This window comes from Colobus angolensis, unplaced genomic scaffold (assembly GCF_000951035.1).
Source record: "Colobus angolensis palliatus isolate OR3802 unplaced genomic scaffold, Cang.pa_1.0 Scaffold241, whole genome shotgun sequence".
NCBI lineage: Eukaryota > Metazoa > Chordata > Mammalia > Primates > Cercopithecidae > Colobus > Colobus angolensis.
In genome coordinates, this window is record NW_012115611.1 from 4,250,872 (window position 1) to 4,266,546 (window position 15,675).

Genomic DNA, 15,675 nt, shown 5'->3' on the forward strand with positions numbered 1-15,675 from the left:
GTAATTTTCCTTTACCTACCCAAATCCTAGAAAACGGCCCCACCGTTATCTCCCTCCCCTGACTCTCTTTTCCGACTCAGCCCGCCTGCACCCAGGTGAAATAAACAGCCATGTTGCTCACACAAAGCCTGTTTGGTGGTCTCTTCACAGGGACGTGCACGACAACGTATACTTCAGAATTCCTTTTCACAAATAACTTTTCATTAATAGAAGAAACCTAAGAAGTAACATTTAATAAAGTAGGATATATTCTTTTCAAACTGGGAAAGGAATTTGATAGTGTTTGTAAAACGACTTGAATTAAGCATTCATTTTCTGAAATAATAATGATTATTCTAAATGTTTCTCAAAAGTGAGTTTACCTCTCATAACACAACTGACTTTCCAAATTTGAATTTTCTGACATTTTTTGATTCAGTAAACTAATTACACTATGGTGATCTACAAGAAACATTTTAAAGACTTAAATTCAGAGCATCATTTATCTAGCATTTCAAAATGCACTCAACTGGACCGTAATACAAGTTAATAAGAATTAAAATTTATCATTCAATAATTGCCTTCAATATTGTAAGTTTCTCTTAATAAGATAACCATAATCTTTATTTTTATATTTACACCGAAATATCTCACAGGAAGGTTTTCTAAAAATATGATTAACATAACCATGTTTTATTTTTTAGCAAGGATATTTTTTCATCTCTGTTTTCTCATATGAAATACTAAAATTATAAGCTGTCCACTTTCAGTTTGTTTTCAATATGTTTATATCAGCATAACAGACAGTTCACCTCTTGGCAAAGATAAGAGAAAAATGAGGCAAGCTAGAATTAAAGCTGAATCAAGTGAATCCTATGCAGCAGAAAGATTTAAGTAGAAATTTTAACTGTAAGTCATTTATACTAGAACTTCTCTTATCAGGTTAGAGTAAAAAAAATCATCAAAAACAAGACATATTTCAGGTAAACTTAAAGGACATGAGTAATTAGTGGATACCTGTTGAAGCCTATACCTATGATATGCTAATCTTTGTTTCCATAAGTTGTTGAGCATCTAAAGAACCTACATTTGTATGGCTCAGTAGATGTCACTAAACTGCCATGATCCAGTTCTTACTAAAAGCATGCAATCGCAGAAAGAAGCCAATTATACTTTATGATCTTGTCTATTTCTAGCCTATATTAACTTGTTTAAAAAGTGCTTTCAAAATATATTTTGAAATTATTTTTTCTGAAAGAATAAGATTCAGGTCTTTGACTTGTATACACTTTGAATTTTTATATTCTGGATATACGATAAAATACGTGGATACAATAGCTTCCCAGTAATTCCACGTAAATGCAGCTGCTATGCGCTTCTTTTTGTAACATCTGCCCTTTTTGATCAAAATCCAACCAAAAATGCTCTGAAAACTCTTGAGGTACAGATGACTTCTAGACTGACATCAGCTGCATAATTTCAGATGAACTTCCATAGAATAATAACAAATATCTTTTTCAAAAGAGAAAAAAACCCCAAAACTCTGACGTTAAATGGATGCATCAAGTAAAACCAAAACTACTCTACGCTCCTCTGAGTTGACTAGCAGTGTTAATAACAGCAGTATATTTTATCTGATTAATTTCAGTAATTTTGTAATAGGTAATATGTTTTCAAGTAAAATGATGGGAAGTGTCCCACTTTTAAATCTATAATTATTTTAATTTGTCTTTAAAAATAGCCCGTAAAAGGTGATTGGTAACCAGTTTATCAGAGCACTGGAATAAATTGAATTAAAAATTACAGGCCAGGTGCAGTGGCTCAGGCCTGTAATCCCAGCACTTTGGGAGGCCAAGGTGGGTGGATCACTTGAGGTCAGGAGTTCGAGACCAGCCTGGCCAACATGGTGAAACCCTGTCTCTACTAAAATTACAAAAATTAGCTGGGTGTGGTGGCAGGCATCTGTAATCCCAGCCACTCCAGAGGTTGAAGAAGGAGAATTGCTTAAACCACAGAGGTGAAGGTTTCAGTGAGCCGAGGTAGTACCATTGCATTCCAGCCTGGGTGATAGAGCAGGATTCTTTTTTGAAACACTGTCTCAAAAAAGAAAAAAAAAAAAAAAAACTTAAACATCGGTAATGTCTATTCTAATTAACTGGCCTATGTAGGTTACATTTTAAAATCCTCTTTTCCCAAGTGAAATGATGAAATTTCACTCCTACTCTATCTTTTGTGTTAAAGGAATATATACCACTTGGAAAGAAAGGGAAAAATAGGTTTATGTTACAGGAACATTTCCTTGGTTGAGTAATTATGTAAAATGAAAATCAATTGTTCATTTTTTATTTTGTTCAAGTTCAAGTAAAATCAGTATTCCATGGTCATGTTTTCTTGACACTACTGACAGGGGTTAATTAAAAGATTAATGGGATAATGTACACATTTCATTAGAAACAAATTTTTATGTTTTGGAAAGTGGCTAAATAGATAATTTTTGTTTGTTTATTTCCACTTCACTGATTTTCCAGCACTCTGAGCCAAAGTGTTCCTGCTCTAATTGACACATGTCCTGTTCTTGGTTTCGTTCTTAATATCTTCCAAATGAAGTGAAAAACTTGGATGCTTGCTTACTATAGTGATAATGTTTCCATTGTCTTTGTTCCAATTGTTACTAAAATTAGTGGTTTCTTTCAGACTGCTCTGTGTTTTGAATGCACAATTTGCTGCATTTTTATAATATTTTCTACCACTCAAACACATAAGAAGGTATATGATGTGATGATAAAACAATTTTTCATTCCTAGGCATTATGCACTAGTACGCTGGGTGAATCCTGGAGTAGTTTAAGTAATAGATAGTAGAAAGAGGCAATTATTTATAACACGTAATCTGACATGGCATGCATTTTGATGAAGTTATAATTATTTAATAGATAAATATATACATCAGTACATACTTTATAAGCAACGCAATAAATCACTTAAAACCAAGAATAAAAGAAATATTAGCACTTTGGTTCCAATTCAACTACTAAGTGTTATAAATTGTGTTTACTGATTTTTTGTTTTTATCCTAAAAATTGACAGTTATCATATTTTCCCTTATAGAAATAATTCTCATCTTGTTTATTCCACATTGTTTTAGCTGATGTACTCTTCCTCATGGGTGTAAAGCTAGAAAACCTTTTCCAGCTTCCCTTGTCATGAAGTGTCTCCACGTGACTAATCTCTAGCCAACAGAATGCAGAAAGGGATGGGATTTGCCACTTCTAGTCCTTCCCCATTAAGCCTTTCACTCGTCCCTCAGCATACTGACTGGTGGAGACTCATGTTCTCAGCAGAATACACGTGGAACACTTCAACTAATACAATTTGAGTAAGGTTAAATAAATGAACTTTTCACAAAGATGTGGTCAGAGAATGGAAAAGCCACAAAGGATAGTACAGAATACCAGGACCACAACATAGTTACTCTGACGCTACCTCTACATCTAAAGACTAGAGGAAGAGAGAAGTTATCAGAACAGAGTAGAGGCCCATTTGCCAGGAGCAAAGACCTTGACTTCAGGGAGAGAACCAGCCCATGGGACACAACACAAGGTCAAAGGAATACACATTCAGGCTTTACCCTCCTGCCTCACTATTTTTTTTGCTATGAGGAAAGAATCTGTTCCAGACCTTTCTCCTTGGCTTGAATGTGGCTGTCTTCTGTCTTCATGGTGTCTACCTTTTGTATGGGTCTCTCTCTGTGTTCTAATTTCCTCTTTTTATAAGAACACTAATTATATTTTGTTAAGGCCCACCCTGATGAATTCATTTTGACATGATTACCTCTGTAATGACTCTGTAGCTATAAGCACATGTTCTGAGCTGCTGAGGGTTAACACTTCAATGCATAAATTTTGTGAAAATCCAATTTAATCCACAAAAGAGCCCATTAATTTAATCCACACAGGTAAGCCTCAGAGGACCAGTGCAGAAAGAAACGGGAAACGAGCTGTAGAGCGCATCTGGAGAAGCCCAGACACTTAGCGCCTATTGTGTACTCTAGATTAGCCCACCCTATTAAGGAAAGTGAGTATTCCTTGGATTATTTATCTGATCTCTTAAATATCCTCCAGTAAGACTCTATTGCATGTGATGTAGTTCACAGTTCTTACTATGGCATTTGATGACCTGTACAACCTTACTACTATTGCATTTTCATACCCGATTCTCATTCCTTCCTACCTAAATGATCTCAAATTATTACCTTCCTCTCTTCTTTTGATACCAGTACTTAGTTAAGGAACACCCTTCTCCTATTATCATCTAACAAATTAATATAATGACATTCAGGCTTTGTATCTGGTTCTATATCACTTGAGAAAATACCTGCCAATGTGTGGATTTCATTGGTACATGTCAGTCTTCTAAAGTGTCACGTCATTTACTGTTTATATAAATCATATGCCCTTTTTCAAAATGCTTTGTAATTTATTGCATGTCAAATGCAATGATTTATTGTATCCAATGCATGTGGATGACTGTACATAAACAAAACTGGTAAATTATTATCTCAAGGATAACTAAGATGTTCTCATTTGTTCTAGGTTATTTGGCTTTGCAGAGTTTGTAGAATAGGAGCCACCTTCTCCCAAAGAGTCAAACCAATAAATTCTCCATGAGACAGTTTTAGAACTGACAGAGTGTTTGTGAATTACTTACAAATTAGGATTTTGACTCACAGCTTAAGTGTAAGGCAACAAATAAAGGAATTTTTTAAAATTAATGGCAGTATTTGTAATTGGTAGACACTTAGAAAAATCTAAAATCCCATAGTTGAGGAGGTCAGAAAAGCCTAACTTAACTCTATCTTTTAATGCCAAATTCTACCCTTCTTCAAGGACAAGGTAGAAGTTAAGCCGTGACTTTAAATGGAAAAAAAAGAAATAAAAACCCAAAATACACTTGTTATTAAAGGCAAATTCAATTATTATATTAATATAATTATGCTTTAGGATATAATTACAATGTAATATATATTATAGTGTAATATATGCAATGATTATAAGTAGTGTATAGTATATTAATAACTTAATACAATACATATGCATAATTATTATAACTACACCAACAGACACGAATAAAATATAACATCAGACACATTTGTAAAATATAACATCTCACATTTGTGTTTTACAGCAAATACCTGTGCCACTATCTTCAGCTTCTCATCCCCTTCAACCTTAATGTTTTACCTGGCGGTGTTCAATAGTGGAGTGACAAATGCTCACCCACTTGCATTTTGCTTCATGACATACTCTATGCTATTTTTCCGCATTCTAACTTTACTGCTTTATCCCATTTTGACTGTCCCTCTCATTAAAATATGAACACCAGCTATCGTTAATTTCTCACTAAAATAATTTTTAGTATGTGTGCTTTTAGTATCTTTATTATGCCAAAGTATATTTCACCTGATTTTAAGCACTCCACATTTTCCTTCCTGCTTTTGTTATTTTAAGCAATCACACATTTCTTTTTTGAAAGGGCCGTCCTGCTCTGCAGAACAGCTTGTCTTTCCTTATTCTCAAAAATAATGAGCCAGGTTACTTTTTCATAGAGCATATTTGTTTCGCTTTTTCTGGGACAGATCTTCATCATGGGCCTAGCACAATTTTGTTGTCCTTTTTCTTCACAGTTCTGTAAGAGTATGTAAGTCAAGACCCTTCTCCTATATTCATTTTCAAGAGGAAAGACTTATTTCGACAATAACAAAATAAAAGAGGGTAAAATTGGGGTGAATTGTATGCACACCATTTACCTTTACTTATAAGAATATGTTAATGGTCAAAACATTTTAGCTGCAACAATTCGTGAACTGTATTCAACTCACAATTCAGGGTTTTGACTTTCTTTCCCCAGGACTATGTTTTAAAGATACAGAAAAATAAAATTAATGGAGCTTCACTCTTGTACTTTATAGATGCTAATCATGGAGAAAATATATTTCTATAAATTTTTTATTACTTCAAACATACCAAAAATCTGAGAAGAAATATTTCTGAGTTTAGATTATTTAGATCGGATATAGACAGGATACCAACTAATTTTTGATAAAAATGAAAAGCAGCGGTGTATGCAAACTGAAAGCAAATTGTAGTCATATAACATAAAAGAAAGTGATTTTTTGGTTAAGTATTCTTAAAAGTGACATTTTGTAATAAGGATAGTGAAAAATATGTATTCTTGGGATTTAAAACATCTTATACACTTAATGTTTCTTTTAAAGGAGACTGATGTCTTGTTACTTTAACAATACAAACTGTCCGTCTTTGGTAGAAACAATGATCAGGTCAAGGGGCAGGAGATCTGGGTTCTAATCTTGCTCCCTTACTGACTAGCAATGTGATAGAGAAAGTTGTCCAGCTTCTATGAGTCTCAGCTTTCAAACACGCAAAATGACTGCTACGGGCTGAATTGTGTTTCACTCAAAATTAACATGTTGATGTCTCAGCCATCAGTACCTGAGACTGTGACTATATTTGGAAATAGGGTCTTCAAAGAAGTAATAAGCTAAAATGAGGTCATCAGGGTAGGCTTTAATCCAATGCGTCTGGTGATCTTATTACAAGAGGAAATTAGTAGACACATACAAAGGGTAGATGATGTGAAGACACAGGGAGAACACAGCCACCTGCAAGCAAAAGGAGACCTCAAAAGAAATCAAACCTGTTGTTATTTTAATATCAGAATTGTGAGACTAAATTGCAATTGTGAGATTCAATTGCCTGTAGAATAGTGAGAAAATTAATTACCGTTGTTTGAGCCACCTTCTCTGTGATACTTTGTTATGGCAGCCCAGCAACCTAGTAAAACAGGCATTATAAGTTTTATGATGATTAGATGTAGTTATGTGTGTGTAAAGCATATGGTACACGGTAATTGTTTAGTGTGTGTTAATTAATATTGTTGTTTCTTCTGCTAGTATTTTTCCTGGACACATCATTTATAACTCTTATCTTTACCTGATCTTGAACATACAGCAGTTCTTTGCTGGTAGGGGGAAAACAGTAATTCAATTCATATTACATTTCCCTAGCATGGTTCATGGGACCTGTAACTTCACACTTTCAGATTTTGGACTGAAAGCAGCCTTGAGATTGTGCCATTTTCTAGTTATGTCATTATCTGTACTTAATCTCCCTGTCTTTCAGTTTTGCATCTGAAAAATGTGGATAATTATAATTGTTTACAGGAATAAATTCATATATATAATATAATTAGTACTTGATAAAAATTCTTGATGAAGAAACTGTAATTATGATTTTTTTAAAAAATAATTTTTTTTTACTCTTTTCCAACCATGCCTGAGGCCAGGACAGTTTCTGTGAGTTTTCCCTGTGTCTCTCCACGATACCAACCTGTCATTTTGCTTTATTCAGGAGCCCATCTATGTCCTTCATGATTTGATTCTTACCACCACCCAAGGCTCATGGACTTGCTTCCCTACAGATGATGGTCATCCCTGCCCAGGGAAATTATTACCTCAGCTGAGATGGCATTTTCCAAAGTATACTGCCCTCAACATTTGTTATTTAGGAGATTAAAATGATGAAGAAAGATATTAAATTTGTGTCTGTGTTATGACACTTTCAAGTATAGTGACACTAAGCATTAAGAAAAAAAAGAAAAAAAAGATGATTTATTAAATAGCATCTCAGAGTTCTTAAAATGCTCATGTTCATTTTGAGTATTTTGGTTGGGGGGTAGATGTGATGAAAGCTTTCCTCAATTTATTTGATGATACATTATTTTTTGGTCAATTATCTGTAAGAATCTATATTCTAGATAATATAATTTGGGTAGTTGTAGCCTAAAGAAGGTAGAACTTCCTTAAAACCTCTCATTTAACTTTTTTCCCAGTCTCTCTTTAGGACTCCTTTTTTTTTTTTTTCCTTTTTATTGGCTTTAAATAGATATTTCCTTTTACTAAATAATCTATTGCCAGAAAATAATTTAATCTACATAATAGCTTATGGCTGTGGTATGTGTTGTCACAAGCATCACTCAAAGAAATAAAAAAGGTGGAGGGAGGCAAGGCACATAATAAAAAAGCATTACATCTGTATTAAAAATTAAAATTTACTAAAATTCAAATGAGAAAAAGGAGAAGTTTACTTATCAGATTGGCAAACTGATTTATCTCAGATGTTCATGAGCATTTGGGGATAGGGTCACCTTCAAACACAGCTTTTGAAAATATTAATAATATACCTTAATTACTCGATCTGGATTGTGGTGGGCCATTTTAATTTCCTTCTTTATGCTTTTCTGGAAGTGCCACATTTTCTACACTGAATATAATTTACTTTGTTCACCAAAATAAATTACCAGTTTAGTTTATGTGTTAACAACTGCCCTATGAGAAAAACATGAGGCTTTTATGCATCTTTTGTAAATCTCCTTATGTGAGTTCATTGGTAATATAATCCCAGCCAGGCGCGTTGGCTCACGCCTGTAATCCCAGCACTTTGGGAGGCCCAGGCGGGCGGATCACGAGGTCAGGAGATCGAGACCATCCTGTGAATGGTAAAACCCCGTCTCTACTAAAAGTACAAAAAATTAGCCAGGTGTGGTGGTGGGCGCCTGTAGTCCCAGCTACTCAGGAGGCTGAGGTAGGAGAATGGCATGAACCCGGGAGGCGGAGCTTGCAGTGAGCCGAGATCGCTCCACTGCACTTCAGCCTGGGAGACAGAGCGAGACTCCGTCTCAAAACAACAACAACAACAACAACAAATAATGATAATGTAATCCCTATAATATTCTTTTCTCAGTACATTTTTTAGAATATATAGAAAAAGCTTGACAGATGTTAATTCATACACATGTACATGTTAATACTAATCAGTATAACCTCAATTTTGAAATGATAAGGACAATATTATGAGGAATAGTCTTTGCTACTTAATGAGATTAAGTGGAAAATAAATAATTATCTTACCTGATAAGCAGTGTATACTTTTGCCCATCGTCCACTCTAATAGCAGTATTAATGCTTTTAAATCTTGCTTCACCAGGACAGTAAAAGTGGTACTGTTGGGGAAAAAAAGTTTGTCCTCAGTTTTTCAGCATGAAGTTAATACCTTATATTTGCACTGGACTTTATAATTTATCAATATATTTTACATCACTTTGGAGAGACATAAAGTTTGAAACTTAAAGAGAAGTGATAACTGAAGGTTTACAACTAATAAGTCCTATAATTAATATGCACAAATATATGAGTATTATATAGATACAAATACACATGTATATATATGTACACACACACATCCAGATTGTTTTCCAGTATTCTGAGGAACGTGGTTGGGAAAGGCAACATTCTCTACTAGTAGAAAGCAAATGTTCTTGGAATCTTCCTTACATAACAGCAGTTGAGCAAGGCAAAGAGTGGTTAATACAATCTAGAGGACAATATTAATGTCACAGGAAGGGAAACTTTAGATTGTGAAACCTAATCATTCATTCCAAGCTTTTGGAGATATCAGGGTGTCTGGCATTTGCAGAATTATTGCTAATGTCAACTAAGTTGTGATCTACAGAGGAAAGTCATGTTTATATCAGGTATGATTAACCAAGCATCCCCAGGAAATCCATGGATATGCTACAGCGGCTTATCAAGCTTCTTAGCAAGCATGTGCCTACATGTATATTGATTATATCATGTCTATTCTTTCCCAGAGAGGGGTTTTAATGTTTTTATTGTATCTAAAAGTGATCTATAACCCACATGTGTTAAGAAACTCGCTTGCATTGTGTTTCATAACATGTGCCCCTAGCTGGCTGTATTTAAGTAGATATACCCAAATACTCTCAGATGTAGTCCAAAGATAAAGATAATGCTATGTATTTTAACTTTTTATGATATTTGGCCATTGCAAAAGACTCCTTTCCTTTATAAGATTATTTATTGTCAGTTGACTTTAAAAACTCCAATAAGAAGCATTAGGAGAAATTACTGGAGACTTGTAGGATTGTAGGTTAAAATATTTTATGAAATAATGTATTACTAAGACTAATGGATAGCCACTGCTTTCCCTATCAAATGAGAAAAAAAATTAATTCACAATAGGTTCAATGAAGATATTTAGGAACTATAAAACTAATTAGTGAAGAGAGGTATAGAATTTCTTTCCCTTTGGTTTTATGAAAAAGACAGGATATATACTTATAGGTCTATAATAATTGCTGTTATTTACTTAGTTGTAGCAATTTGTCAGTCTCCATTTTAAGAAAATTTAAGGTTATTTGGTCTTCAGTTAGATGATCAGAGTTCAAATCCCAGCTCTGTTACTTAGGAGTTTTGAGACTTCACATGTGTTTTGTGCTAAAATCTACTTACTTGTAAAATGGGGCAATGTAAACTTTTGTGTGGTTTAAATTGGTAAATGAATAAATACTGTGAAGTAAATATTACAAGTGGGCAAATAAGTCAGTCAAAGTAGAACACACAGAATTATACCTGGGACATAATCATATATAAAGGCTATAAGGGCTAGCTTTTTTTTGGCTCCTTCTCCCAGGCTGGAGTGCCATGGTGCTATATGTATATGTATTATATTACTTCAGAAACATGGACATTTAAAGAAAATCAAACTAAGAGAATTTGCCTATTTAAATAATAAAGTATAACTCATTCATCCTTTCATGGAAATTCACAACATGTACACTTAAATCACATCATAAAAGAGATGGTAGACCAAATGCAGTTATTATGTTTCATATATTAGAATTACATGAGTTAATTACCTTATTGTACTGAGTTATTGCAATGATGATTAGGATGACTTCCCTAAACCAGGTATTCAGAGAAGGGATATGAGACAATTTGTTAAGGTAGAATGATGTTGGGAAAAGAGTATGCACTTTCAAATCAAAGTTGGTTTCAAAATGTTATTAGCTTCGTAATCTTGGACTTTTGAAAGGTTCTTTTAACGCTTACCAAGTGCAAAGTCAGCAATCTCAAACTTTTTGATCTCACAGTACCTTTGCATTCATAATAATTATTGAGAACCCCAAGGAGTTTTTGTTAACTGGGTTGTGTCTATCAATATTTACACTGCTAAATATTACAACAGACGTTTTTAAGATACAAAAATACATAATAAAATGACACGTTAGCGATTAGAGCAAGGATATCATTGCATGTCATGTAGCCTCTGGAAAACTCCGCTATACACTTATGAGAGTAAAAGTGAATAAGGCAAATAAGACCCCTTGCCTACAGAAAACTTATGAAAACAGGTTTTCTCTTCAGGACCCTCTAAACAAATCTTGGGATTCCTTAGGGATTCCCAGACTATACCTGCCCTTAAGGTTATAAAAATGGTAACAATTATTATCATTGGGAAATTAAGAAATTGGGAAACTATTCAATAAAGAAGTAGAAGAAAGGTTGAGAATAAGTAGAAAAAAAGACAACGAATGTTAATTCAAATCATGTACTGTTTGAAATATTAATATCTAAATATCTATAAACTGGTCTATCTGTATGAGTGTAAATTTTTCTCTGTATATTATATGAGGTCTTAATGACTCTCTCTTGCCTTCTGAATGATATTCTAATTAGGTATATTTTCCACAAAAAACTAGAAACATTTTGAGCAAAATACTCTGACAATTAAATTTTTTAAATTTATAAATATGTGATTAATGAAACCCAGTTAGCTTATTTTTTGAATAAGTTGTTAACTACTTTATATTATTATGAAACCTTTTTTTTTTTTTGCTTAAAAAATACTTTGTTGTTGCTTCATATATATGTAGAAAGAAATTATAAAAGTAGAGGAAGAGACATCCTGGCTATCAGTATAAAATATAAAGTTTGAATTTTATTTTGAAAATAACCAATAAAGCACATAATTAGAACAACTTTGTATTTGTTTTTTTTTTTTGTTTTGTTTTGTTTTGTTTTTTTTGAGACAGAGTCTCGCTCTGTTGCCCAGGCTGGAGTGCAGTGGCACTATCTCGGCTCACTACAACTTTGTATTTTTTAAAAAATTAAGTGAACTGAATAACTTACCTTTAAAGTACCATTTTCAATAAACAATTGAATAAAAAATCCATCTACTAAATTTGAGTCTTGTTTGACATACAGCAGGAGTCCATAGGAGCTGAAGGTCTGAAATTCTAGGGAGATGTTATTTTGTGGATGTAAAACCACATTCCGAAATTCTAGATAGGAATCTCCATAATAGCAAACACAACTGAAATCTGTGGAGTCAGAAAGAAAATACAATTTAGTTTGAAATAAATATTCAATACTTAGATTTCACATTAACATAGCATATGTTTTCTCTAATGGCTCATACATGACTCTTTCCTGCCTCTTTCAAGCCCGGGCACTTATTTCCTTTGGAATAGAAATAGCAGTTGTGTCTTGATTTCTTTGTATTTGATGGCTTCATGATGAAATTTCATTGTCAGGCAAGGAAATCAAGATGATTACTCTTCAACACTGCTTTTACTTACATTTTATGTTATAAGTTAACAGAAAAGGGCACATTTTCTAAATATGTACTTATTTCTTCTTTATATATGATATTAATAAAAAATTATGATTAGTATTGTTAATAATTTGATTTGTGAGGTTTATGAGGGAATGCTAGAGATTGAGAAGCATAGAAATTGTTAACCTAACAATTATATGAGTTTCTTAACAACTCTCTCTCACCTTCTGAATGGTATTCTAATTAGCTGTAGATTTTCAGAAAAAAATGAAGACACTTTGAGCAAAATATTCCACGATTAAATTTCTTACATTTATAAATATGTGATTAATAAAACCAAGTTAGCTTATTTTTGAATAAGTTGTTAACTACTTTATGTTATTATTAAATCTTTTTTTTGCTTGATAAATACTGGATTGATTGTTCTTGGCTAATGATTCCTGAAACGATGGATGTGAATATCCCCTTTCTTCCAGTTCCTTTCTTCTTTTGCTATTTTCATGACCTCCCCAACTCAAGCTGTCTTTCTCTTTTAAAACTTTCGAATTACGTATTATTTATAACTACTAGAAAATATTATTTATAAAACCATATGAGTTTTAGTTTTCTGTCTATCATAGGATAATAATCATTTTTGATTCCGTACTTTAAAACTTCAAGAAATTTTACATCCTCTATGTCCTGTCTTTATTTTGAATTTTTAATGAAGTTTTAGAATTACTCATTTTGCTACGTTTTCAAACTTGTAACAATTTCTAAAGAAATAATCAGCTAAGTCTCAAATTAGTTTTTTTCACTAGAGAGAAGAAGGTTCAAAATACTGCCAGGAAACATTTGCACTTCATAGACATAAAAGCATGTGTATATGTTTATGTGTTTGTGTGTGTGTTTAATCAAGGACTGAGTTCATTAGTGAAGGACAGATTAATGATTGAAAAAATAACAATGTCCTTTCAATTTTGACATTCTAATTTTTTCAGTTGTTAAATGATAGGGACTTTTTTTTTTCCTATGTAGAGTTTCAATGGCGATGTTAAAAGCATAATACAATAACATTTTAAACAACAAAAAATTGTTTAAAAGATTTCTGGCATTTATTTTAACAAATTGAGAATAAAGTCATATATCAGTTTGATTTAAAGTTCAAATTGTGAAAGAGCATAAAATAATTTCAAAAAGTAGCATTACAACAAGAATATACCAAATATTGACACACACACAAAAAAACTATCACACACAAGGGATCAAGGGATCTTCAAAAAGTTCACATAAAATATATATTATTTAAAAACTATGGATGAATTTCACTCATCATTACATGTCTGAACAGAATCTATTTTGAGTTACTAAGAAGGATAAGACATCTGTTTAAAAGTAGCCCCTATCAGAACAACATGAATTCTGCTAAAATTGAAGCAAGAACAAATATCAGATTTATGATGAAGCTTGGGTGGAAGAATAGTAAAATCACTGATGCTTTACAAAAATTTATGTGGACAATGCCCCAAAGAAATTCACAGTTTACAAGTGAAAAACTTGTTTTAAGAAGGGACAAGACTATCTTGAAGATGAAGTCCTTAGTGGCTGGCTATTCATATCAATTTTCAAGGTAAAAATTAACCATATTCATGCCCTAATTGAAGAGGACCAATAATTAACAGTAAAAACAATAGTCAACAGCATTGACATCTCAACTGATTCAGGTTACACGACTCTGAATGCAAAATTAAAGTTGAGCAAACTTTCCACTCAGTGGGTGTCAAAACTGTTGTGCCCAGATCAGCTGTAGACAAGAACAGAGTTTTCAATTGAAATTTTAAACAAATAAGAATAATATCTTGAAGTATGTCTTCGAAGAGTTGTAACAGGAGATGAAACATGGCTCCACTAGTATGATATTGAAGACAAAGTACAATCAAAGGAATGGCTATCAAGAGGTGAAAGTGGTCTAGTCAGAGCAAAAGTGGACCAGTTAAGATCAAACATTATTGATATGGTTTGGCTCTTTGTCCCCACCCAAATCTCATTTTGTAGCTCCCAGAATTCCCATATGTTGTAGGAGGGACTCAGTGGGATATGATTGCATCACAGAGAGGGTTTTTCCTGTTCTGTTCTTGCAAGAGTGAATGGGTCTCATGAGATATGATGATTTTAAAAACAGCAATTGCCCTGCACAAGCTATCTCTGCCTGCTGCCCTCCATGTAAGACGTGACTTGCTTCTCCTTTTCTTCCACCATGATTATGAAAAGATATCTGAAAACGTGGAATCAACTGTGGAACTGGGTAACAGGCAGAGGTTGGAGCAGTTTGGAGGGCTCAGAAGAAGACAGGAAATGTGGGAAAGTTTGGAACTCCCTAGAGACTTTTTGAATGGCTTTGACCAAAATGATATGGACAATGAAACCTGGGCTGAGGTGGTCTAAGATGGAGATGAGGAATTTGTTGGGAACTGGAGCAAAGGTGACTCTTCTTAGGTTTTAGAAAAGAGACTGGAGGTATTTTGCCCCTGCTCCAGAGACTGTAGAACTTTGTACTAGAGAAACGTGATTTAGGATATCTGGCAGAATAAATTTCTAAGAAACAAAACATTCAAGAGGTGAATTGTGTGCTATTAAAAGAATTCAGTTTTGTGGGACGGACCAAGATGGCCGAATAGGAACAGCTCTAGTCTCCAACTCCCAGCGCAAGCAACACAGAAGACCGGTGATTTCTGCATTTTCAACCGAGGTACTGGGGTCATCTCACTAGGGAGTGCCGGACAATCGGTGCTAGTCAGCTGCTGCAGCCCGACCAGCGAGAGCTGAAGCAGGGTGAGGCATCGCCTCGCCTGGGAAGCACAAGGGGGAAGGGAATCCCTTTTCCTAGCCAGGGGAACTGAGACACACAACACCTGGAAAATCGGGTAACTCCCACCACAATACTGCGCTTTAAGCAAACAGACACACAGGAGAATATATCCCACATCTGGCTGGGAGGGTCCCACGTCCACGGAGCCTCCCTCATTGCTAACACAGCAGTCTGCAATCCAACGGCAAGGCAGCAGTGAGGCTGGGGGAGGGACCCCTGCCATTGCTGAGGCTTAAGTAGGTAAACAAAACCGCTGGAAAGCTCCAACTGGGTGGAGCTCACAGCAGCTCAAGGAAACCTGCCTGTCTCTGTAGACTCCACCTCTGGGGACAGGGCACAGCTAAATAACAACAAC

At 34.2% G+C, this 15,675-nt stretch overlaps 1 protein-coding gene across 2 annotated transcripts in view; it reads right to left on the bottom strand.

Moving 5' to 3' along the window:
• Positions 1-15,675, bottom strand: part of EYS (eyes shut homolog (Drosophila)) — a 2,062,375-nt gene that overhangs the window by 697,367 nt on the left and 1,349,333 nt on the right. For both annotated transcript variants that reach the window (XM_011945635.1, XM_011945634.1), the window contains exons 27-28: positions 12,046-12,236; positions 8,965-9,056 (exon numbers count right to left, since the gene is read on the bottom strand). In XM_011945635.1, the coding sequence (XP_011801025.1) occupies positions 8,965-9,056; positions 12,046-12,236 (283 nt within the window). The remainder of the gene's footprint in view (positions 1-8,964; positions 9,057-12,045; positions 12,237-15,675) is intronic.